We start from the raw sequence: 26,022 nt of genomic DNA on the forward strand, positions 1-26,022 counted from the left end.
CAATCTGCAGTCTTGATACAATCTCAAACACAAGAAACATGACATTGCCTTCAGAAATTAGGACTCGGGGTTCTAAGCTGGACATTTTGTTAGAAATTAGCTATTTTACTTTAACCATTTAGTGTGACTGTAACTGTTTTAAGCAAATCAGATTGCAGGTGATGGGACATATAAGAGTGAAATTCAGTAAGGTGGATTTTGTCTTAGTAAAACCACATACTAACTTGAAAATTATCCAAAATCTAAGAACTATACTAAAAACAGTTGAAGAAATGTCCCATTTTTACTGCTAGAAAAAAGGGATTAAGCACTTGATTTTTTTGATTAAGCCAACAGAAACTTTACTAGTTCAGTTTGAAAAAGCCTGAAATCACCTGAACTCCTAACAGTGCCACTTTTCTATCTGGAACATAGCTATGTTCAATGGAAAGGCATACATATTGATTCAAGCAGAAATACATAAGACAGAACATCCTTCAATGTTCAGACACCACAAGCTTGAAAACTTCCATTTTGCTGTTCTTAAAACCCTATTTTTCTTATTGTTACAAAATCGAATGCAGCTGCACTTGAAAAAAGTCATAAATTTATCCATGAGCCTGTAGTGACACAGAGACTGAAGAAAAGTAGAGGGAGTAAGTAGGTTTGTATAACTAGTAAGACATTTTATAAGCTTACCACAGGTATAATTCCTTCTAGCTGTAGGACATTTGTTTTGGGTTTGGTTTTGGTATTTTAATGAAAACTTAAACTGCAGGAATTAGGCAAAAATAATTTATTGCCTGAAAACTTTCACAGTTATTTGTATTTCATAAGGAGACAGTCTCAAGAAGAAAAACAAAGACGTGAAAAACAAACACAAGCCGTAATTTTCGCTGTAGAAACAAAATACAGACTTGCTAGCTGCTTTGCAATGTAAATGTGCTTCCTTCAGCGGTAAGAACTTCAGATGCAACCTTTAGGTCCAACTTGTGCTTCTGTCATCATTCTTCTTTTGCAGCATTTAGATCTGTCTGCAGAATCCAGGGTCTTCTGGCAGCTGTTAATTCCACAGACATGAGCATAACATTTTCCTTGTAGGATGCCGAACCCATGGCAGCAGAAGACATTATGTTTAGAGTTATTATGAATACAAACTCTGCCTCAAAAACTTGATAAAGCAAACAGTGACTTAGGAAGCGCCATCTTTCCACGTCCTCTGCCACTGAAGAATTTTAATCTTGTGAGCTTTGTTTATGCAGCAAAAAAAGGACCATGTAACAGATACATGAATCTTCTTGGCTTGCCTATGGTAAAAGGCTGTGCTAGTAGAATAGCTTGCTGATTAAATGTGAAGCAGAACAGTCTCTATGAATTATGTTCAACAATTGTCCTAAGGAAAGCTAGACAGAAAAAATTGGTGGCTTTTTTATTTCCTTCCCTCTAGGATCTTTGAGCTGACACAAAATAAAGCCTCCTGTTCATTTAATCACAGTATTTCATACACTTAAAACATTTATTCTATAGTTTTAACATTTAAACAGTTTTGGATTATATCCACAGATGACTATGTGCAATGCCCACATTTTACACAGTTCTGGTCAGTCAAACACTGCCTTCTTTGCTAAGTGCTTAGCAAGCTTTAGCTGTATCTAGTTCTTTCTAGAATGATACAAGACCTGGTTCAATGTATTTTTAAAAGTGGGAAATTAAGAGTGCTTTGCTCTAGACTTCTTCCACTCTCTAAAATACTTGGTATGATTTTCATTTATCCCCAGACCTTCTCAAGAGCTTTTCACTTACCCTCAATCTTTAGCAAGAGCTTTTGTTTTTCTTTCCCCTTTCCCCCCGCTTTATTTAAATTTTGTTCTGGGATAGATTGCTGTGTTGGAATGAATCTGTTAGAAGTCTCTTGCAGGGAAGTTAGCAACAAAAATTGAATATGAGATTGTATCTCAAATACTAGTAATATTTTCTGACCATCACAGTGAAGAAAGTATTCCCCAGTAGGGTACAATATTTGGCTGCAGCTATTTGAGCAATCTGAATCAAGTTTTTTAACTCCTCAGGGAAGCTTGAAAAATGACTCTATTTTTTTAGTTCTCTTTAATTCACAGGGAAAAGCAATGTATTTTTAAAATGTTTATTTGGCTTCAAGTATCTCTGTGGTATATTCAAGTATACCTGTGGTATATTCAACATACATCTTCTCTCATTCCTTCAAATACACTTCAACTTTGAGGTAACTTAGGACAAAACATAAGAGCGCTTTTAGAAATTAAGAGATGAGTATTAAAAATTTTAGGCAGGATAAATAGAAAAATGTTCTATCTTCCTTTCACTACAAAGTTTCAGCATAATTCACTTCCAAAGCAACCCATCAAGTTCAAAATGAAGTGTATTCCTCAAGCAAACCTGACTTAAGCAAGCATTTCACCTGAGTTAACATTTCAGGGATGGGGCCCATAGCAATAGAGAAGACAAAGCATCCTGGGGCAGATCATCCCAGGTAATTTTGCACCTTACTTAGAGGGGTAGAGGAAGGAAGGGAAGAAGTTTTGCCAAAAATCAAACTTTGTCATGATGGCTCCATGTGGGCAAATAATGGCCCCTCTCTATAGCAGAATGGCCATTTGTGCCTGTCAGCCAGTACTGACTCTGTCAGTATTAGCTGAACAAAGGAACATATGCCCAGGGAGATTTTGGAAAACATTAGCAATGGTGTCTTGCTGTTCCAGAAGGATCTTTCAGTTTGAGAAACATATTCCAGAGATGCAAGGTCCTTGCTGGGAAGGTCCAAGATGAAACCTGTGAATTTAGAAGATGGCCTTCTGCCCACTCAGTGATAACGGTATGTCATACTTTCTCTGTGAGGTAATTCCGAAAGAACTCTGATTTAAAATGTGACATCTTCTGGCCTATGATTTCACCCTCTCATTTACATGCTATTCTGGGAAAATGCAATACTCAAAGTAAGGTATTTTTACAGTTGCAAAGGTATGTTTTGAGAATGGCAAAGGCAACGCAAGTTATAGTTTTTTATGCTGAATGAAAAAAGCTAATCAGAGTCTTCATCATCAAGGTATTCCTCTGCATTACTCAGCGTTCGGACTGTATCTGGAAAGAAACAAAACTCTCTCAATCCAGGATAAAATTACAGATTTTTTTGCAATGCTTTCAAACCAGCACCAAAGAAACCCAATTCCTCTATCATTTAGAGAAGTTAGGGCTAAACAGATGTGACTGCAAATCTCAATCTCAAAGGCAGGGTTACCCCAGTAATCATACCTCCTACATACGAGATTTAGTCTGACTGCAACCTTCAAGAGGCATGTTCTGGCTCCTTGGAACCTCTTCAGCAGTGCTTGAACTCAGAATAGCTGAGCTGGTGGAAGACCCTCCATGGTTTTATCCCCATAAAGTGGGGATAATGCCTAATTGGCTGCTATTCTCTACTTAAAATTAAACACAATCTATTTACTTTTTCCGATCCCTCTTTTCTCACCTACGTTTTTCCTGACTAATTACTTCTTAGATCTGCTAGTGAGCCTTTGCCTCTGAAGGACAGTAAGCAGAAAACAGAAGTATTAAAGCACATACACCAGATGTGCAGCGATACCTGGAAAACCACATCTGCCTTTGTGGCTGTACTGAGATGAGTAGCATGGGCTTTTTTGTGATAGATGATTACTTGCCTCCAGATTTTCAAACACACAGGAATAGGAATATGCATTATATAACATATATTACACTGAACTACCAAGTCAGGAATCAGAAGACTAGTCAGTCATAGCTTAGTACTAACACACTAAAAGAAAGTATTAAATATACCAGGTACAGACTGACATAATTCACAAAATTGGTAACTGTGTTACCCTAGATTTCTAAAACAAGAAAGTTTAAAACTGAATTGCTGCGGGTGATAGCCCTGATTAAGCTTGATGAGTTGAGGGAAACATCTCAGTCCCCTGGAAGGATGCTCCTGAAGTAGAGAAAAGCCAGAACCTAGGAGATTTCACTAAAAGCACCCAACTTTTCAGGGAGTCTCCAAGAGATAAGGTCTAATTTATGGAAGACATCTAACTCTCAGTGAAGTCATAATTAAAGGCCCATGTAGCGAAGAGGTTAATCCCAAGAAAAAAAGCCAGAACACCATGTTTGGCAAGACCCACTACGAGAATCTGCAAGAATCAGCAAAATTAGACCAAGTTGAAAAGCTTATGAGGATGAAGAGTAAAAATACGACCACCACCAGATGAAGTAACAGGATCTCCCCTCATAATATTCCTCAAAATGGACAGCTCCGCCCCAACCCTGCCTGCTATATTATAACTAGATATTGCAATATTATAATTGTGCATGAATATGTAGGTAAAAATATTGTAATACCTCACTAGAAATGTATAAATACTGTAGCTTCTCACTGTAGATTTTGGAGCTCTTTTGTCCGATACTAATCGGAGAGTTTCCCCAATGTTGTCTTAATAAATACCTTGCTGTTTATTGACTAAAACTTTGTCTCTAAACAGTTTTTCTGCCTTTTTGGGCATCATATTCTGGCGACCCAGGTGGGACGGTCCGGCTCCATCGGTGCTGAAACCCGAGGGGCTGGGGACGCTGCAGGGGGCCCCACGACCGAGTTTGCTGTCGGACAGTCTCCCCTGACCCCTGGTCTCATACACCGGTGAACAAGGACCTCTCGAAGGATTAAAAGGTATTTATAACTATATTTGAATGAAGGAATAAAGGTACAACATCAAACTAAATCAAACAGGATGGGGAGGACGCTCCCAGGCCTGGGGGGTTAGAGTCCCCAGAACCTGAGTCCTAAAAGGGGTTAGAGTCCCCGATTTTAAGACTTTTTTTGGGGGTTGGAGTCTCCACAAGGACAAGGGTTAGAGTCCCAGTAAACTTATTACTAATATGTGATGTTGCTATACATGTTGAGTGTGGTACTGATTATTGTGTTGTTTTAGCTGTTTGAACTACATGTGATGTTGCTATACATGTTGAGTGTGGTACTGATTATTGTGTTGTTTTAGCTGTTTGAACTACATGTGATGTTGCTATACATGTTGAGTGTGGTACTGATTATTGTGTTGTTTTAGCTGTTTGAACTACATGTGATGTTGCTATACATGTTGAGTGTGGTACTGATTATTGTGTTGTTTTAGCTGTTTGAACTACATGTGATGTTGCTATACATGTTGAGTGTGGTACTGATTATTGTGTTGTTTTAGCTGTTTGAACTACATGTGATGTTGCTATACATGTTGAGTGTGGTACTGATTATTGTGTTGTTTTAGCTGTTTGAACTATATGTGATGTTGCTATACATGTTGACTGTGGCACTGATTACTGTGTTGATTTAGTGGTTTTAATATTATGTATAGTGTGGTGCTAAAAGTTGTGTGGTTTTAGCTTTTTGAACTACCAAAAAAAAAAAAATTCTCCTGTAAGCTATTAGATTTCGATAGTCCTGTATGGGAAAAGGCACTGAAAAGCTGACTGTAGAAGGACTTTGTTCCTCTGAGCCTCTGATAAAGATCTGTCCGATCTGTGACTGCTCCCTGTTTATGATCACTAGATATAATTTCTGCAGTGGCTTGATCTTTGAAGAAAGTCATTTACCAGGAGTGTCATATATAAGGTGTGACCAATGTTTCTCAGACCAAGCTCTGCATACGGTTAAGTGGGTGGAATATTTCTGTGAAAGAACTCGAGGTTTAGTGTTTATTCAAATACTTCCAGACTTCTTGTAATTTAGGAACGAGCTGCACATTGTCGAGAGACCACCTGAAAATCCTGCGGTCTACAGCGACATCTTGTGGCCTCTCCTGGTAACATCATTATTTTGATCCATTATTAAGGGGGGCTCAGGGGGGCAGTACGAACGAGTTTGAAAGTGCGCGAAAGAGACGCAGTCTGACTGCGAGGCGAGTGTGGAGTTCCGATCTGCGTTTCCGTCTCTCTGAGAGGAAGCCGGCCAGAGACGAACGAAAACGATTGACAATCTACTGGGAAAGTGAAGTTATATAAATATTGATAATGGGCAGTCAACCGAGCAGGGAAAGTAAAGAAATGAATTTGAAAACCCCCCTTGGGTGCATTCTGAAACACTGGAAAGAGCTGGGAGGGGTCCCAGGTGAAAACATAAGTAAAAAGAAGTTGTTAAAATACTGTCAAGACTGGTGGCCGTTGTATACCTTAGACGAGGGAGAGAAGTGGCCCCCTGAGGGTAGCTTGAACTATAATACAATGCTGCAACTCCTTCTGTTCCTCCGTAGACTGGAAAAGTGGGATGAGGTTATATACTGCCACATGTTCTTCACGTTGAGAGACAAACCAGAATGGCAGAAAGATTGTGGGATAAATATCCCACCCCATGACCCTTTCGTGTTAGCACTGGAAAAGGATCAGAAAAAATCTAGAGGAAAAAAACGCTGTTGTGATGCCTGCAGTATTGGAAAACAATGTCTCAAATATAGAGACGAGATAGCGATAGTGAAAAGGGAAGCCTGATGGACATAAAAGACTTGATACAGAGATTTCAAATATTTGAGACTGCCACAAAAACAAAGACAATAAAAGGTGCTCCTGTAACAAGGATGGTAGAAAAGCAGGATAGTGAGGAGGGCACTTCAAGCGACACAGCACAGGAAGAAGATAAAACAGAAACTGCTAATGCTGTAGAAATTGGGACATTACCAAAAATCCCAAAAACAAGGAGACCAAAAGACAAAACAGACACTGAAAGCAGCAGTGATAGTGACGAATTAGAAGGCACTAGCCATTCATATCAAACCAGATCAACAAAGCGAAAAGGCAGTAAAGGGAAATCAGGAAAGAAAGCAGATAATCACTTAGTTGCGCCTCTTATGCAAGTAATAAATCTCAAAGGAGAACAAGGAAGAATAAAGGTCCCCTTTTCATCAGGAGAGCTGGATAGATGGAAGGAGGCTGTGAAGAGTTTCAGGGAAGAACCAGAAAGTATAGCTCGGAGATTTGAGCTAATAGCTAGAAACCAAGACACTGATTGGGAGGACATGGACATGTTGTTAAATGAACTTACTCCCACCGAAAAAGAGTTGGTGCTAAATGTGGCTAGGAAGCATGCAACATCCATACAGGGAGATTTAAGAGACATTTTCCCCAGAGAAAACCCGAGATGGGATGTGAACCAACCAGAAGACTATGCAATGTTAAAACAATATCGAGAAATCATTGCGGAGGGTTTAAGGAATGCAATTCCTAAGGCAATAAATTGGGCAGCCCTATATCAAATCAGACAGGAGACAGGGGAATCGCCTACAGACTATCTAGATAGACTTAAAAAGACAATGAGACAATATACTCCCTTGGATCCCGCTTCGGAAATAGGTATAGCACAACTGGTAGGGCTATTTATAGGACAAAATAATCCAGACATAAGAAGAAAACTGCAAAAATTAGGTCACCCAGACGATAAAAATCTGGAAAAATTAATGACGGAAGCCTGGAGAGTGTATAACAATAGAGAAGAAAAGAAACCAGCAAGGAAACCACCGCATCTGGTAGCTATGACCCAGGAATTCCCTGAGACATATGGTCAATACCCTGCAGGGCCCGGGGGCAGGGTCCCTAGACCTAATGTAGGGGGAAGAGGTCGTGGTAGGCTCATGCGAGGAAGGGGAGGTGCACAAGTATCGCAAAGAATAGGACCAAATCAGTGTTCCCACTGCCTGCAAATAGGTCACTGGAAGCGGGACTGTCCCCTTCTGGCAATAAAGAGTGAGAATTCTGCCACCACCATGGCATATCAAAGTAATCAATGAGGAGGACCGGTGGGTTGTTCCCTGGCGGACCCACTGGTTAAAATAACGCTAGGGGAGGGTAACAAGGAACTGGATTTTTTAATTGACACTGGAGCAACGTTTTTGGTTTTAAATCAAAAATTGGTATCAAAAAGTGACGAATCTGTAAGAGTGCATAGGTGCAACAGGCCAACCAGAAAACGCATTCTTCCTAAAACCTCTAAAGTATAAAATTGGGAAACAGATGGGAATGCACCAATTCTTGTATTTACCTAACTCCCCTAAGCCTTTATTAGGGAGAGATATGTTGGAGAACTTGGGAGCAGTTATTAAATTTAGTAAAGGGGAACTGGAATTTTTAGTTAATGAGGATAGATGGATAGCTGCTCTTAGCTTAGCTATGAGCAGTGTTGAGCCAGAGCGAAACAATGAAAATAACAAGCGAATCATGAACGAAGTGTATCCCTTAGCTTGGGCAACGGACACACCTGGGAGGTCAAAACAGGCAATACCCATAAAGATCGAATTAATACAAGGGGCAAAGCCAGTAAACAAAAAAACAATATCCACTAAGGCTGGCAGACAGAGAGGGAGTAACACCCATAATAAAGAAATTTTTAGAATTAGGATTGTTAATAGAATGAAATCACAAGCACTATACATCCAGTAGTGGCCAATCCACATACCCTTTTAACCAAATTGAAAGATAACTTAATCTGGTTTACAGTGTTGGATTTAAAAGATGCATTCTTTTGCCTTCCCTTAGCGTCAGAAAGTCAGAAAATCTTTGCTTTTGAGTGGGAATCTATTGAGGGAAGAAAAACTCAATTAACTTGGACGGTGTTGCCCCAGGGTTACAAGAATAGTCCCACAATTTTTGGGAACCAACTGGCTAAGGAGCTAGAACAATGGGAGCGGCCGCCAGGAGATGGCGTTCTTCTACAATACATCGATGATCTGATCCTAGGAAACGAGAAAGAAGAAGATTGTATTCAATGGACAATTTCACTTTTAAATTTCTTGGGCTTAAGTGGATACCGAGTCTCCCAACAAAAAGCACAGCTAGTACAGAAACAAGTTGTGTACTTGGGATATGAAATCTCAAAGGAACAAAGATCTCTAGGAACAGCAAGGAAAGAAGCTATATGCCAGATGCCTAAGCCAGAAACACCTAGAGACTTACAAGCCTTTTTAGGAATGACGGGATGGTGCCGGCTGTGGATATACCAGTATGGGATACTAGCAAAGCCACTATATGACTTACTCAGACACCAAAAAGGCTGTCGAGTGGACTCCTGGGGCCGAGGCAGCATTCAAAAGATTGAAACAAGAACTCATGAGAGCCCCGCCCCTGGGTTTACCAGATGTGACAAAGCCTTTTTGGCTGTATTCTCACGAACGCCAGGGAATGGCCTGGGGGTGCTAGCCCAACAGCTGGGACCATATAAAAGAGCTGTGGCATACTTCTCAAAGCAACTGGATGAGGTGAGCAAAGGATGGCCTACATGTCTAAGGGCAGTGGCTGCGGTAATTCTGAACATTGAAGAGGCCAGGAAGCTCACCTTGGGACAAAAGATGACAGTGTTAGTATCTCATACTGTATCAGCAGTATTGGAACAAAAGGGTGGCCATTGGCTGTCACCCTCGAGATTCCTGAAGTACCAGGCAATACTGGTTGAATCTGATGACATAGTAATTCAGGTAACTAACATTGTCAATCCAGCTTCATTTTTAGAAGGAGGGATACCAGAGGAACCACTTGAACATGACTGCATAGAAACCATTGAAGCAGTGTATTCCAGCCGTCCGGATCTCAAAGAAGTACCAATCCCAGAAGCAGAGAACTGGTTCTCAGATGGCAGCAGCTTTGTGAAGCAAGGTGTCAGGATGGCCGGATATGCGGTAACCACTACAGAACAGGTAATTGAATCAAATCCTTTACCTGTGGGGACCTCTGCACAGAAGGCAGAGCTGATAGCCCTCACCTGAGCTCTTGAATTAGCAGAAGGACAATGTATAAATGTGTGGACGGACTCTAAATATGCCTTCTCTGTAGTGCATGCTCACGGAGCAATTTGGAAAGAACAGGGACTATTAACTACCCAGGGGAAAGTTGTAAAACATGCGGAAGAAATCCTACGACTGCTAGAAGCCGTCCAGCTCCCGGAGCAAGTGGCCGTAATGCATTGTAAAGGACACCTGAAAGGTAACACCGTCCCAGAAATAGGTAATAGGAAGGCTGACGCGGAAGCCAAGTTAGCTGTGACAAAGGGTCAAGAGCTACTAGTAACTGCATTAGTACCTGGGGAGTTGGATACTGACTTCCAACCGGAATACCGAGAAACAGATCACAAGTGGATACAGAGAAATAAGGGCAGGCTATTAAATAGTGGATGGGGTCAATTGGAAACAGGGCAGTTAATATTACCAGGAAAATTAATGTGGCAATTCGTAAAGACGGAGCATGAGAAAACTCACTGGGGTTTGGATCCCCTCTACCAGTATCTTAAAGCTAGAATAGCAGGACCAAAATTATATACTACCATAAAACAAGTGACCTCCCGGTGTGAGCGCTGCCTGAGAAACAATCCAAACACTGGAACAAAAGTACACTTGGGAGCAATTAACAGAGGGAAGTTCCCAGGGGAAATGTGGCAAATTGATTTCTCTGAACTCCCAAGAAAAGGGGGGTATCGATATATGTTAGTTTTAACTGATACATTTTCTGGATGGCCTGAAGCTTTTCCATGTAAGACATGTAAAGAGAAAGAAGTGATTAAAGTGTTACTGAATGAAATTATACCGAGGTTTGGGGTACCTAAAAATATTTCATCGGACCGGGGAACACATTTTTGTGCAAAGATTCTTAAGGCAATAAGCAAGGCACTACAAATCAAATGGCAATTACATACACCCTATAGGCCACAAGCCAGTGGGCAAGTCGAAAAAATGAATCATCTTCTTAAACAACAAATTGCTAAAATATGTCAGGAGACCAACCTGCAATGGTACCAAACCTTGCCTATTGCCTTGATCAGATTAAGGGTAAAGCCGAGATCAAAAGAGAAGCTGAGCCCATTTGAAATCCTGTACGGGCGACCCTACGGAATGCAAATTGTAAACAGTGAAGCTATAGATCAGATAGGCAACCAGTATGTATATGATCACATCACTGCAATAGGAAAACATTTTGACAAAAATGCCACTATAGTAATAGGACAGCAGCCTAAACAACCTGACAGTAAGTTGCATCCCTTTAACCCTGGTGACTGGGTGTTTGTTCAGAATCTTTTAGGAAAACCCCTACAAGAGAGGTGGGAGGGACCATTCCAGGTATTGCTGACCACCTTCATAGCAGTCCGAATAAAGGAACGACCTACTTGGATCCATTACACACGGGTTAAGAAAGCCCCAGAACCTAAACAAGAAAACTCTCTCTCAGGAGATGGAACTGGAACGGAATCTGACTAAAATACAGAGGCAACGCTGGATAAGAGCCCTGTTACCAATAGTTGAAGAAGTTAAGCCAAACGTGAAAGCATGGGGAGTTATATCCCTGGCTCAAAAATTAGCCCACACGGGAGGAAGGAATTGGTCGAAATCATCACAGATCAGAAAAAGAATATCAGAAAGACCAAAATATTTTTGTGGATGTGGGAAGGATGGTTCCCACTACCTCTGGTACAAAGTGCTTTGTGGTGGGTGTCAGAAAATTTGGTGGGTACACCAAAATCATTACAGAAACTATGGTACATGTGTGAGTTGTGACCGTGAATTTAACCAGGCTTTCATAGACCGCTATAGAGATGTGTTACAACAACATTGGTCACCGCTAGATGTGGAGAATTTAGATAAAATGTCAACACTACTAGTAGAAAACATGGATCATTGGTATTTAATGAATCTAGAACACTGGACTAGGAACGCAGTGCAAAGGATTCTTAGTGAAGATAAAACCTGGGCAATAGCTGAATATTGTGGGGCAGGAGTCAGGGCTTACCATTGGCAAAATTATGATGAAGAAACCTGGGAAAGAATAACTGGAATGCCTGTTTCGGGAGTAACTGGTTTTGCCCCCTCAACTCCCTGCAGCCTGGACCAGGACTTTCAAGGAATGACTCTCGACTAAAGGAAGAAGAATCCAGAACAACGATCCTTAAAGATGGATTTAACCATGCTCCTCGCAATACTTTTGGGACACTGGATAAGTATGACTTTATCATTGCAAGAATTTGAATGGCCCTGGTCTAATGCACGAATGAGGAAGGCGCTCATGTGGTCTGAAGCGGATGATCCACAGGCTAGCTCAGAATCCGACTCGTTTTTGGCTATTTATGCCTTGCATAACAACCAATCATATACGCCATATGATTGGCAATACACCGACAGTCAAGGAAAGCTAACAAGTGTAACTGGGAAAAGAGGAGAAGAGATACAGATAGGATGCAAACCTGCATATTTGGTAAATCAGGATAAGGGACAAGTTAGACTAACCATAAGTCCGAAGAAAGGATCAATCCTTACATTTAGTAAAAACATACAATATTCGGTATGGGTCAAAAGGGAAGGATCGGTTACTTGCTCTTGGGAAACAACAAGAAGCAGTGGGGAGGAGAAATGTGAACTCAAAATGATCTTAACTCAGTTTGTCACAGTAACTTGTATATGGTTAAACAGAAATTGAGCAGTATCGGATCAGTTTATGATCCTGGTTGCAGGGGACACCACTACTGCTTTCCCTACAAAAACTACCAAGACGCCTGCAACCTCAGTGTTTCTTAGTCCAAAATGTAGGAGGATACATAATCTGATTTTTATTGGACCACAGGTAATAAGGCATTCAAATGGGCAGAAACTGTTATTAGATCCCGCATACTCACGTTATTGTTCAGATAAATGTTTCACAATTACAAGGGGAATGCCAGCCCTTTATTCAGCAGAGCCTCACAGGCTGGAATGCGTGGCTGGCAGTTAGATCCTATCCCCAGCGAGTCCGTAGAGATGTGACTGGATGGTTAGGGATGGGATTAGGGGTACTGAACACGACTGATCAGGAAGTGTTAGTAAATAAATTGAGCTCCGTAACTTCAAAACTGGGAGAACTTATAGTTCCAATAAGCTCATCTATGTTGGCCCTGGCTGAAACACAATCAATAGCAGTCAAACTGTTAACCCTAGTAGCCAATCACACAACTGAGGATTTCCTTAAGATTGCAGACTATGCTGGGGATATTGGTAGGACAGTTGCACTTGCTCTCCAGTGCATCCAAACACAACAATGGGTACAGTCCGCAACTGCTGGAATTATAAGGGAAGGAGTCTCAGGAATTTTGCCTCAAGAAATAAGAGAACTAATAGCCAAAAACAAGTCCACTACTCAGTTTGAAAGAGATCATCAAGCCTGGTGGCACCTGGTGAATTTTACCTACAATCCCCAACATGAAGAGATTGAAGCATATGTGCTCACGATTAGTGCTGCCAGAGAACGGGCTATTTTTCCTGTCCTGACTCTAGGAACAATGCACCAAAACGTATTAGTTCGACCAATTAATCATAATGTCTGGGCCAGTTTTGATTATGTTAAGGGAAAATGGATAACAGTCAGCTTAGAAACATGCATCTCTAAAGGACACTTAGGTTATGTCTGTGAGAATACTATTGTAGAGGGAGAAGACCTGTGCTTGGACACTGAAAATAGCGTATGTACCTTCGAGATGGTACCCCAGAATCAAACAAAATCGCAGGTATATTATATCGGCAATGGATGTGTATGCCTTAGGACCCTCTGTGCTGAACTCACAATTGACCATTGCCGAGAAACAACTAATGGTACTAACTTTTGTGTATGTAATTTTACTCGCATTATAGGTTGTGTCTTTAACTACACTGTTCCGGTAACTACCAAACAGTTGATAGAAGCAGATTATAGTCTGTATCATAATATACCACACCTGCAAATAGGTATGGATACTGAGCTTCTTAAGAAAATGCTAAGACACCCGGACATAGAAAGACTAGTACAAGAAGTAAACAGAAGTACACAACGCACCTTATGGCAAGTAGAACACGATACGGCACAGATAAAGACTATTCTGACAAAGGTAGAGCGAGAGGGAGAACAGCATTGGTGGGATATTCTAACAGGACATTCCCCTACTGCAACTCAGGTATTCAATTCTCTGGTGCATCCAATTATAGCTACAGCTGTAAGTACCGTCCTGCTAACGCTACTGAACGTGTACTTGTGGTACAAGATAAGCACCGTCATTAAAAGAACCCAAACTTTGTGGATTATGATGCGAACAGCGCAGAATTCTTTTGGGCTTGGCGGAAGAATCCGCAAGCCCTAAGAAAAAGGGGGGAATGAAGTAGAGAAAAGCCAGAACCTAGGAGATTTCACTAAAAGCACCCAACTTTCCAGGGAGTCTCCAAGAGATAAGGTCTAATTTATGGAAGACATCTAACTCTCAGTGAAGTCATAATTAAAGGCCCTTGTAGCGAAGAGGTTAATCCCAAGAAAAAAGCCAGAACACCATGTTTGGCAAGACCCACTACGAGAATCTGCAAGAATCAGCAAAATTAGACCAAGTTGAAAAGTTCATGAGGATGAAGAGCAAAAATACGACCACCACCAGATGAAGTAACAGGATCTCCCCTCATAATATTCCTCAAAATGGACAGCTCCGCCCCAACCCCGCCTGCTATGAATATTATAACTAGATATCGCAATATTATAATCGTGCATGAATATGTAGGTAAAAATATTGTAATACCTCACTAGAAATGTATAAATACTGTAGCTTCTCACTGTAGATTTTGGAGCTCTTTTGTCCGATACTAATCGGAGAGTTTCCCCAACGTTGTCTTAATAAATACCTTGCTGTTTATTGACTAAAACTTTGTCTCTAAACAGTTTGTTCTGCCTTTTTGGGCATCACTCCTAGCAGAGGACAAAGAGCATTCAAAACTGTTACGATTAACAAAGGATGGAGTGTTGTAAAAAATGACACGGCACTCCTTTGCGATATCTTCTATGACTACTCAAGGAGCCACCCCCTCAGGCATCTGCATCACCTCCCAGAACATTGACTTTAGTCACACAAAACCACCTGAAGAACAAAAGAAGGTATAAAAAGAAGCGGAGTTTAAACTAAAACTGGGGAGAAATGCCATTGCCTCTGCTGGGGTAACTGCTAGTAGCCTGTCCTGCCTCCTCTCACCTCTTGGAACAATGTAGGGGTGAGAAAACCATGTGCTTTCTATACTCTGTATCTTACACTTTCTTACAAAAGCTTATTCCTTTATACATTCTATCTTACATCTTATGCTTACAGCTACTTTGATTCTTACTCTATAGGCACCTTCTTTACTAACTGTGTTTTGCTTCTTTAATACTAATAACAGTAACTTGCTTTACACTTTGCTACTTTATATTAGATATTGTGTTCTTTTACAGTGTGCATTTTCTTTTTCAACATGTGTGTTGATGAGAAGCAGCTCTGTTCTTCCTTTTGCTTTGTGTTACAGAGAGAGTGGTGTGCAAGCTACTTTATTGCCCTATATTGTTGAAGGGGTGTCTAGATAAGGGTTTTAGGTGGCTGTGCTTCTAGTTAGTAGGGTTTTCTGTTGCTAGTTTCTGTCTGTCGCGATAGTGGGATATACTGCTATATTGAAACTTAAGTTTGGTGTGCTTGTCTCTGTAAAATGTGTTTTGTGCTGATTTCTTTTGGGGTCTTTTATTATCAATTAAATACAATCTTGCAGCTAAACGTTATCACTGGCAACACAACACCCACAATAACTCTCACATACTTGTATTAATGTTATTTCTGGAGCTGTTGCAGGGAAGTGTGGTCTCATATCAGAGGTTAGAAACTCTTCCAACCTGTGTGCTGTCCATGTCGTTAGGCAGTGTTGGGAAACATAAGGCTCTAATTTTCTGGAGATGCTTATATAGCTATTAAGTTCTCCCTGGCTTAAGTGTGGTCTCATATCAGAGGTCAGAAACGCTTCCAGCGTGTGCGCTATCCTAGTTCGGTAGGCAGTGTTGGGCACATAAGGATCTGATTATCCGGAGGCGCTTATTGCTAGTAAGTTCTTCCTGGCTTAAGTGTGGTCCTCATAGGGGAGTCAAAAATCTTTCCAGCCTGTGTTCTGTCCAGAGTTCGACAGGCAGTGCTGGGTTCATAAAGCTTTGACTATTCCGAGGATGCTTACAGCTAACAACAATAGGTAAGAATAGAAATCTTTGCATTTCTGTCTCTCCTCCCTTTCATGTGACACTTGCTTAATAATTATGAGAGAAGAAATCTAACTGAAAAAAAGAATATTATTTTTTGAGTAGGAAATGCAGCAGAGGAAGAGTGGGAAGGGAAGAAAAGAAATTGCAGAGCTCTATGCTCAAGGGGACATACTTTGAGAAAATATGAATTTTGTTTCTTCTGTGTAATAGTTGTTCCCTTGTTCAGGAGCACAAATAACGCATTCTTTTTGCATTTATATGTTGTTTTTAATAATTTTAATGTTTTAGACTGTATTTCAGCAGTTATGACAATTGAATGTGTCTACATGTAAAACAAAATTGAACATTCAAGTGGAGACAAAGTAAGCTTCTTCCAATAAAAGTTTTATGGATAGACCATGATAGCAGCCATATTTAAACAAGAACAGAATTGGAACTGGGGACAGGAAGACTATTGATACAGAATTAAAACTGTGAAATAGACCAATTGTTTCGCTCACAAGCCCTGGAAATACTGAAACACAGACTAAACAGACATACGAAACCAAAATCACTCAAAATAGCAAAAAAAACCAAAATGCAAGACAAGTATACAGAGCAGTAGTGCCAAGAGATACTTAAAAGGACAAATTAAGACAGAAAAACAAACATGGAAGCTAATACTGAAACGGCAGGCAGACTGAGAATATCAGCTCAAGTAAGAGAAAAGACAGGGTGCGAGAGTACCAGAGACTCATCACAGATGAAGTGATGAAGGATGAAAAATCAGTCAGCCATGAAACATAATTAATTCAGAGGGAGTGACAGAGTAGAAAATTAGTTACTTAGTATCAGGAAATGAATATCATTATCACGGACAGCAAAACAGAGAATACACGTTTACCAGCTGCCTGCAATTGATATGCAAAGCTGAAGTACTCCTAACAGAGATTAACTGCGTTCAGAAAAAAATATAGAAACAGAAGGAATTCTGTCCTTTGTTATATAACTGCTTTCTTCAGAGTCAAAATTGAGAGAAATAATTTGTCAAAGTTTTCTTTCATTCTCTGTTCCTTGTGGACACATATTCTATACCTTGTGGTATACTGCTTTTGAGTAATTTCCATCCCTGCTTTCTTCCATCTGAAGGGGCTGTCTTCTACTCCCTTCCCTTGCTATTTTCACACATTCTGAACTATTTTGCCTCTTGCTAACACAGCACAGCACTTTGTGTGGAGTCAACAACACTGAATGTGGTAAACTATGTTTCTTTCATAAATCTAAACTAACTCTCTCAAATTAACCCTTTCAAACACAACAGTTAAACCTATGTATCTCCCAAGTGGTTTCTATGGCTATCAACATATTGGTATTTGCTAAAATATTAAGGGTCTTCTAAAAGGAAAAAAATTATCTGAAAAACAAAATCAGAAATACCTGCACTCTGTTTCTTCTTTAACAAGGAAGCACAAGCTGCATTGGTTGCCATATCTAAAGCCAGTTTCTTCTCATTGTTCTTCAAATCTGTTCTTGCTCCTTCATAATAGAAAATTTTCATCATGAATCAGTGTCCCAGCTATTTCTTGAGCAATGGCATTACGATATGAATTTCAGTAATGTGTGTAGAACAGTAATGGACAGAGGAATCTGACCTATGACCTGCTCTGATCCAGACCTGAAGCTGTGGATGCTCTTCTATAAGCTACAGTTGACTGGGGATTTGCTGGCTGCTCTCCCTTTTCAGCAAGCAGATATCATTGCTGTTCTGCAGTTAAGTGCCTCATTTTGTCTGCAAAGAGGGACGAAATCTATCTTGAGCAGGTGAGATGTCTACTTTCCGAATAGCCATTAGAATTTTCTACAAGACTTATGAAGTCAGGCAGGTGAGCTGGCTAAGGACTGTACCTGAGTTACACAAAACCACTTAAAAATACAAACAAAATAACATTCATGAATCCAGTCTGCCACACAGATTGTTGAAACCTTGGTGAGGATCTTTACCCTTTGCCAGCAGCATCTCTACAATATCTGCATAACCTTTCCATGCAGCAGCATGCAAAGCTGTGTCTCCCAATTTGTTCTGTGGAGTTAGAGGGAAAAGCAACAGGATTAAAATACAGTAAAAAACCTCTCAGCTTGTACCAAGGATGAGTAAGATCACACATCTACTGTAAGGATCTGTTGGTTTAACCTACCTGTTGGTTTAACTCCAGGTTTGCCTGGCAAAACAGTACATCTACTATATCTGCAGAAAAGAGGGAGCGTGGTTAAAGAGAAAAAATTAGTGGAAACAAAACATGATTTTTTTGCATTCATATAAATTCTGGTTAAGATTTAATGAAAGAGTGATTCAATCAGTTAATCAAAATCTGTAGCAGTCAGACTGCATTGGGTAAACAACCATTAGTCATAAAGAAATGCTATCACATAAAATATGCAAAATAATAGAAAACCTCTTTTTGGTCTGTCCTCTTATATATGCTCGCAGTAGTTACACCAATTAGAATGCCTGCTTCAACAGCAACAAAACACACAACATTTGATGGAGCTGAACCTCCCTTTCAGCTCTAATTTTTCTTTTTTAAAAAAATAGAATGACCTTAAAAAAATGGTTGTGTTATTTAGCACAATTGTCTAACAAGCACATCAAGAAAAGCAAAGAGCAGTAATTTCAAATGAATTCTGTGATACCTTTATGGCCTCCATGACATGCCCAATACAGAGCTGTGCTTCCAGCTTTGTCTAAGCCATTGACACCAACTCGATTATCCAAACACTCTCTCAACCAGCTTAGGTTGCCTGAAAGACAAAATCAGTTTTGATCTTTTTTTTTTCTTTAAAGAGTTAACAGAACCATTAAAGACACATAGTTCTCTCTGAATGATAGTGCTTCCATGAATTTAGGAAGAGAAAAACTGAGTTAGCAGCAACACTATTCATTAAACAACTACTAATACCACACATCTACCACTCTCAGAAGACCTTTAGATCCTTACGCAGTGAAATTAATCGCAGAACACTTTTTGGGTGTATACAATCACAGAGTGGTATAATTCTATTAGGCCATATCTCAGCTTTCCAAAGCTTTAAAACTTACCAGATAACTTGTTCAAAATACCAGAGAACCAAACCAGGCAGAGTATCTTCATTATAAAGTTATTATTACTACTATTATTATTAATCGCATTATTATTGAAAACAAGCAAAACACCCTTTAGCATTACAGAACTAAAAAACCAAACACACTTACCTCGTTTGGCAGCCTCATGCAGTGGGTTATCAATAGACTCTGCTTGCTCTGCCACTGAAATGAGAGAGTAAATTCTAACTACTTCTGAAACTGAACAGATATATCTGACACCTGTGTAGAAAGAAAACTTGTATTTATTCCAGATGAACCACTAATACAGAGTTGATTCTAAGTGTGAAAAGGGATTTATGTGTGACAGACTAGCCAGATGAACTTCAATTTCCTGTGTAGAGAAAAGCATTCCAGAGAAGACGCTTATGAAAACTTCAAACAGCAGCATCAAATTGATCAGCAGTTGCAACTTACCAGGAATCTGGCATAATTTAATCTCAGTTATTACTTCCCTTTCTGAACTTGTAAAATGGTTCTGAGAAGTTGCATGAGGCTAGGCTTTCAACTTACAGCCTGCAATCTATAGTTATGAGTGAATTATTTACTATTTACCCTGTTTAAACAATTATGGTGGTGATGGGCAGCCTAAAGATCAACCTTCTGTTTTAAAAAACTTTTAGTCAGAAATCACTGTAACTAGTATGAGTACAGGTAAGTAGGATAAGAGTACGATCTGAGATGAGTAGGGTCTCTACACCCTTGTGGTATGGTTGTTACAGGAGGCAGGGAAAATGTGAAAAGGTTTTTCTGAGGTCACACTGTACCTGTAACCAGATGCAATGCAGACAAATACTGATAAAGGTACATCAGTGACCGGAAAAAAAAGTCTCAAGACTCTTTTGGCCTATCCAGATCTTTTCTTACTTTGGTGTGTATTCCTCCCATAATGCTTGTAATTGTAAGATTTCACATGCTTAACTTGCTACCTGTGACTAAAATAAAATACAAATGCTAGATTCTGGTATTTAATTTTAAAATAATCTGTGGAAACACTGAACAGAATCCCAATGCAGAGAAGCCAAGGACAGAGCAGACAGCTATCGCACAAGCAGCACGTTAGTCATAATGAGCAATGCTTGCTGGGCACAGCAGACAGCAGTAACATGAACAACACAGTCTCAAAAGCCTTTCAGAAAATTCTTGCCAGAAGTTTGTTATTTTTAATGCAGATAACACTGATTCTGCTTTGAGCAGCTTTTCATTCACATGCTTTCAAAACGTGATCCTTCAAACCCATCAGAGAGAGCACAAGACCCCCCCAGGACTCAGTAGTTTCAGGTCTGCCTCCACCATTTGCAAAGAGGTTATAGAATACCACAGGAGATCACAGTGTTTCATTGGTTAAAACCAAGGGAACTAGGCAGTCCTGATGGTGCAACCAGAAGAAGCTGGCCTTGGGGATTTTACAATTTGTCTAAATCAGAATATATGTTCCTAGTATTCTTTGTTCTCAAGGTCTGCAGAGACTTCTGTTCTGCTTACATTTAAAATTTTTGCAAATGTACAAACTGAGATGCCACTTCTCCCTACCCTAAAATAGAAGTTTTCCAAATTATCTCAAAGGGAACACAAACTGAATTAGTAGATTTTTGGTTTTATTTTAAATATAACTCACTTCAATATTCAATAGAAATTTGTATAGGTAAGCATGTATAAACTATTCTGCTGCTTGCATGTAACAGTGATCTCTGGCAGACAGCAAGAGTACTGTCAGTTGGGAAGTCCCAAACTAATGTGAAATTTGATGATGTGGTCTTAACTACACCGTGGATTTTCATGTATTTCTACTAACTACAGGACAGGGAATCATAGCACTGCTACCATAAGGTCTCCTAGTGAAGAAGGGACAACATGAAGCAACCACAGTTACTAGCATATTATTGTGACACAATCTGTCATGAGACACTGTTACTCTGTCTACAGTTCCTGGGAGGATTTGGTAAAATAATGCTGTATTGCCTGTACTTACAGCTTTTAAAAGCCATTTTAGCTGAATCTGAAAAAGCAGTTTCTATTCTGTTCAAACACGTATGGGATATTTCATATGATGCAATTCCCAAGAAAACAAAATACAACAAATGGCAAACACAAAATGCTTCCTTTACATCCAACCATTCTTCCCGTCCAAACTGAGAACATCTATTGCTGTTATCTGCACAAGCAGAAACATGAACCCTAGGCAGACTCAAGCTGTCTCTAGGTTATGAAAACACAAGGCAGCCTGTCTCCTGCTGATGTACAGTGGTGACTGTAGATAGATGTATCATGAAACACATGGCAGAGTACTGTTAAATGCTGATGTGATCTGTTTCTGAAAATAAGCCTTTTTCCATTGATTGTGAATGACATTTCCAAACAAAAATATTCTAGACATTACCATAGTTGCTTGGAATTAGTCCAGTTCTCCCTTTGCAAGTTCCTTTCCACCAATTTGTATCACTCTGCAGAGAATAAAGAAAATATTTTAGAAGGGATATATTGCATCTCTGAAGTATTCATTCTGGGATGTCTTAGACTCACCATGTCTGAGATGTAAATGATATCTCCTTCTTCAAAGTACAGTTCATCTGGCTTTAATAAAAATGCAAAAAAAAGAGTAAGCACATATCTGAGTATGTGTACAAAGGAAAAACAAATACCTGACTAAGAGAGAATACATTCACCTCTTCCTTCAAAAGAACAATAACTCAAATTCTCTAGCACCTGGACAACAACCTGATACTCTGTAGTTTGACTTGTCTACATACAACCTTTTGGATCTGTGACCTTCCTAACAACACAGAAATACAGTGGCCTTTCCAACAGAACAACAGAAGCAGTGAAATGTTTCTTGTGTTTGTTACCTTTATCCTCTTTTTGGTTCTTCTCAGTTCATCAAATCTCTTAGATCTTGGTATCATTGTTAACTTTGGAAGAAAAACCAAATCATTTAAGATTTCTGAACTTAGACTGCAGGTAACCAATACTGCAGAAGAAAGCATGCTGCTTTTAAACAGTGCTGGACTTACTGGAGAGTGATAACTAATCAGGCAGTCTTATTCATATTAAGAACAAATATCCATCAACTGGCTTTATTATTGAAAACTTAGTACAGTAAGTCTAATAGGCTAATCCTAGCAAACTGAAGAAGTGTTATAGACAAGATTAAAATTAAGCTTCTCAAACCCCTAAAATCTAGATTTACTTACTGTTCTGGGCTCAAACGTATAAAGGGCCCTGAAGACTTTAACCTGCCCTGAAAAAAAAACCCAAACAAAAAAAATTAGTAACAGTAGTGTGTCTTTTAAATACAGCACACACATACAGCCCTCAAATTCAAATACATTCCTCCAACCTTAAAACATCTTGCTGAATGAATCTGTGCTACGTCAGTGAAAATTATGAAAAGACTCAGCAGCATAAGTCAAAAAACTGACCAGCATGAATTATAAAGGAAACCAGTCATCTGATCGTTACACGTAAGTAGCCTCTTACGCACACCTAAAAGGGTCTTTATAGCTCACCATGCATCTCAAGTGTTGCCATTGGTTTTTCAGACAAAGTATACTTTCAGTCACATACACCAACGCTCACATACTCGTACATGCTGTATGTATTTTTATTCTAATATTAGATCTGTCAAATGATACAAAATTAAGGAAAGAAGAAAGCAACAAAACAATGACCAATGGCTGCAACATGTTCTCACACTTTCTTGCACTCACTAATAGGAAAATAATGTGAGAGCACAGAACTCATTGCATTTAGGAAAAACAACTAATGGTCACCAAGTCCTATTTATGGAATGTACAACTGACGTGGTGCTCTATTCAGACGCTTAAAATAAGCTATAGTGTTTGCAATTCCATTAAGACATTAGTTTTAATAGGACGGCTTGGAAGAGACTGTCAGCAGCATTCAAGCCAAGAAAATATAACCTCAGTGCAGAGAGGTACAAGTTTAATTGCATAAAGTGCAAAAGGAGCATCCCTACAAAAATTTTTAAAGAATTCAGTAAAGGTACATTTCAAGAGCACCAGCAGAAAGTACAAGAACTGCTTAAGTCTACTGAACTCAGTAGGGAAATATATTATGGACTGTTTTGTATTGCTTACTTTTGAGTACCTGAAGTCTTAGGTGTGTAGATTTATTTACCTTTAAATATCCTAAGTATGCAAGTGTAGTTTACACACAGGTTCTTAAACTATACTTTGCATATATATATATAGAATATATATTATATAGATTAACTGTGATTGAAAAAATGTTTGTTTCATTAAGACAGCCCATTAGTTAGGTCACACTTAGTCCAGGCTATTTTGTATACTCAGAGAAACTGATGAACTGACTGCCAAAGGCAGTGTACATATGTGAAGTTTTGTGTAGCTTATTAAATGCAGATAACTGAGTGACCTTTGCCTCAAAAGCCAAATACTAGCAACTGTGGCAACAGTTAAAAAAAGCATCTTCAGCATGAAACATCTGAACTACAGCTGGGGAGAAGTCAAACAATAACAACAACAACAAGGGAAGAAAAAAATAAAAAGGAACAAGAGATGACAAAACAGGATGTCTGACAGTACTGTCTCTTCTCCTTGGCTTTCTTACAGATAACAGAAAAACACAAGATAGAAATACACATTGACAACTCTAGAGACTACAACCATCACCCACCAATTTTCAAGGTTTCATGTAAACAAAAGGAGGAAATGAACAACAAAAGGGAAGAACAAGAAATAGTAAAAGGAGAAATAAGATGGTAGAAGACAGAGAAAATACGTATTTGTGCGTGTCATATGTGATTTCTGTAATAATGTACTGCTTATGTGTCAACAGGTTTTCTAAAGCTACCACAATATGTGAAGGAAAAGTGCTTATAAAAGTATTGTGGACGTGTTGTTTAAACAAAAAGACAATTCATTGTTTGTTATTAGTTGTTTATTTGATTTTTGGGTTGGGTTTTTTTAATTGTATATAACTGAAACAGAGAGTTACTTCCCCAAATGTCCAACTGTTGTGTCACACACAGACCAACACATTTTAAAACATTTTCCTGTGATAAAATACAAAGTACAGATCTGCATCTATAGAACTGCAGGTCTGGTTAACGTTAATATTACAGCACTTTATATGGGAGCTAAGCACTACTAATTGCTGGCACCAACCTTTCAAAACTTTCTTCATAGATCGATATTAAGCCTGTTTTAATCTTCTGCATTTAAGAGCTTAGAACAAGGAGACTTTAGGACTTATAATGGAAATTACCTGTACCAAATTTACTTGTACCGAATTTTAATGCAAAAATTCAGTTTAGAAGGTTAAAATATATAATGTAAGCACAAAGAGCATGTTAGACTTGAATCCTTGTTCTGGAAATAGAAATCGTATTTTACTAGGCACATGGATACCCGTAATCACTTGAAATACTTTCATCTATCAATATCTATCCCTATGAATGCAGACTTAGAGCTTGCACTGCTGATAATTTTTACTTCAAGATTCATGCAGGGTGACTAATGAAGACAGTATCTCTTTTAAAAGCAAAGTAAATGGAGGCAGAGTGCAGTGATATGATCCACAAAAAAACCCAAACCTCAAAATTTCTCTAAGTACAGGTTCTTTTTTTCAATCTTGTTATGTCCCAATCTGCTTGGCGGGTGTAGGGTAAGGTTGCTTGATGCAGTCTGAGCAGTGCAGGTGAGAAACAAAATTTTCAAGAGGTTCAATAACAAACTTTCACTTGTGAACTTTCAGAAAGCACTACTATCCCACTACCATATAAGATATGCTTCTTATCCAGCTTCTTGCTAAACAAAGATTAATTTGTTGTAGTCATCCTCTGGCGTTCACATCGTCTGCACCCAGGCTGTTCTCTTGCCCACTGTCAGCAAAGCAACTCCTGCTTTTTCAAATGAACACTGAGCCATTAACATTTCAGTCTCTCACAAATCCTGTGCTTTAGCCGCAAGACTGTCTGTTCCTTTGTCATGGAATTTGCATCAAACATCTGCAAAATAACTGTTTGACAAATAAAAAAGGTAACTTATTACACATACTAAAAAGATAAAAATAGTCTTAGCATACAAACTTCCAGTCACAACTGGCCAAAACTTCCCTCATCAACACAACACAGTAAATGAGTCAAAGTCTAAACAGCAACATAAAATTAATGACTTTGTCAGGCTGGGCTGACTTAACGCCCTCAAATTTATTTTGTATAACTTATCCTCTAAACGTCCCCAGCTTTTACGAGGGCGCAAAATAGGCAACTCGTTTTTCTAAGATGACTCTCACTCAATTACGTGCATAAAAGCAATGAAATGGGAGGAGCTAAATACTAACAGCTTAAAAATGTAGATTTTTACATGTACTGAACTGAAGCAAGATACCTAATGCGCTTCATAATGCTAAGTAATAAAAAAACCCACAAAACAAAATCACCATTTTCTAAAGTGCCTAGAAGATTTTTGTTATTCACAACAATCAATTGCAGAACACTGTTTTCAAAGAATTGCTGAGTGTCTTTGCAGCAAAGAGTTACTGTTTGTCTCCTAGTGATGCTTTTTTCCCCACTTCCTTTCTATTCTTTTACTACAGATTCTCCAAAGCACCACAGACATCAGCATTAAAATCCCCTCCTTTACTCAACTGGCCACCAAACCATTCTCTGCTTTCCTCTTATTTGCTTTTGCCCACTAATCAAAAGCTAAAAAAAGAAGAAGAAAAAAACTAACAAAAAAACCCCACCTTGACCTATACTCCATGCCATTGCTTATTTAGATATCTGTGTTAGGCTGAATTTTCAGCATGAAAAGGGAGAGAAAACAATTTCATTAACTGTCAATTAATATTACTTTCTCAAGAAGAACAAAAAAACCCAACCAACCAACCAACCCCACAAAAAAGCC

The 26,022-nt window shown here is 39.2% G+C and overlaps 1 protein-coding gene across 1 annotated transcript in view; it reads right to left on the minus strand.

Annotated features, from left to right (window-relative positions):
• Positions 1 to 709: 709 nt before the first annotated feature.
• The window catches only part of OSTF1 (osteoclast stimulating factor 1), a 31,183-nt gene continuing 5,870 nt past the window's right edge, over positions 710 to 26,022 (minus strand). Inside the window, exons 2-10 of the mRNA XM_071580138.1 lie at positions 22,324 to 22,370; positions 21,656 to 21,706; positions 21,513 to 21,576; positions 19,244 to 19,297; positions 18,685 to 18,792; positions 18,189 to 18,238; positions 17,995 to 18,073; positions 17,431 to 17,529; positions 710 to 3,096 (exon numbers count right to left, since the gene is read on the minus strand). Of these exons, the coding sequence (XP_071436239.1) occupies positions 3,038 to 3,096; positions 17,431 to 17,529; positions 17,995 to 18,073; positions 18,189 to 18,238; positions 18,685 to 18,792; positions 19,244 to 19,297; positions 21,513 to 21,576; positions 21,656 to 21,706; positions 22,324 to 22,370 (611 nt within the window). The 3' untranslated portion in view covers positions 710 to 3,037. The remainder of the gene's footprint in view (positions 3,097 to 17,430; positions 17,530 to 17,994; positions 18,074 to 18,188; positions 18,239 to 18,684; positions 18,793 to 19,243; positions 19,298 to 21,512; positions 21,577 to 21,655; positions 21,707 to 22,323; positions 22,371 to 26,022) is intronic.

Source organism: Pithys albifrons, chromosome Z (genome assembly GCF_047495875.1).
Source record: "Pithys albifrons albifrons isolate INPA30051 chromosome Z, PitAlb_v1, whole genome shotgun sequence".
Taxonomy (NCBI): Eukaryota; Metazoa; Chordata; class Aves; order Passeriformes; family Thamnophilidae; genus Pithys; species Pithys albifrons.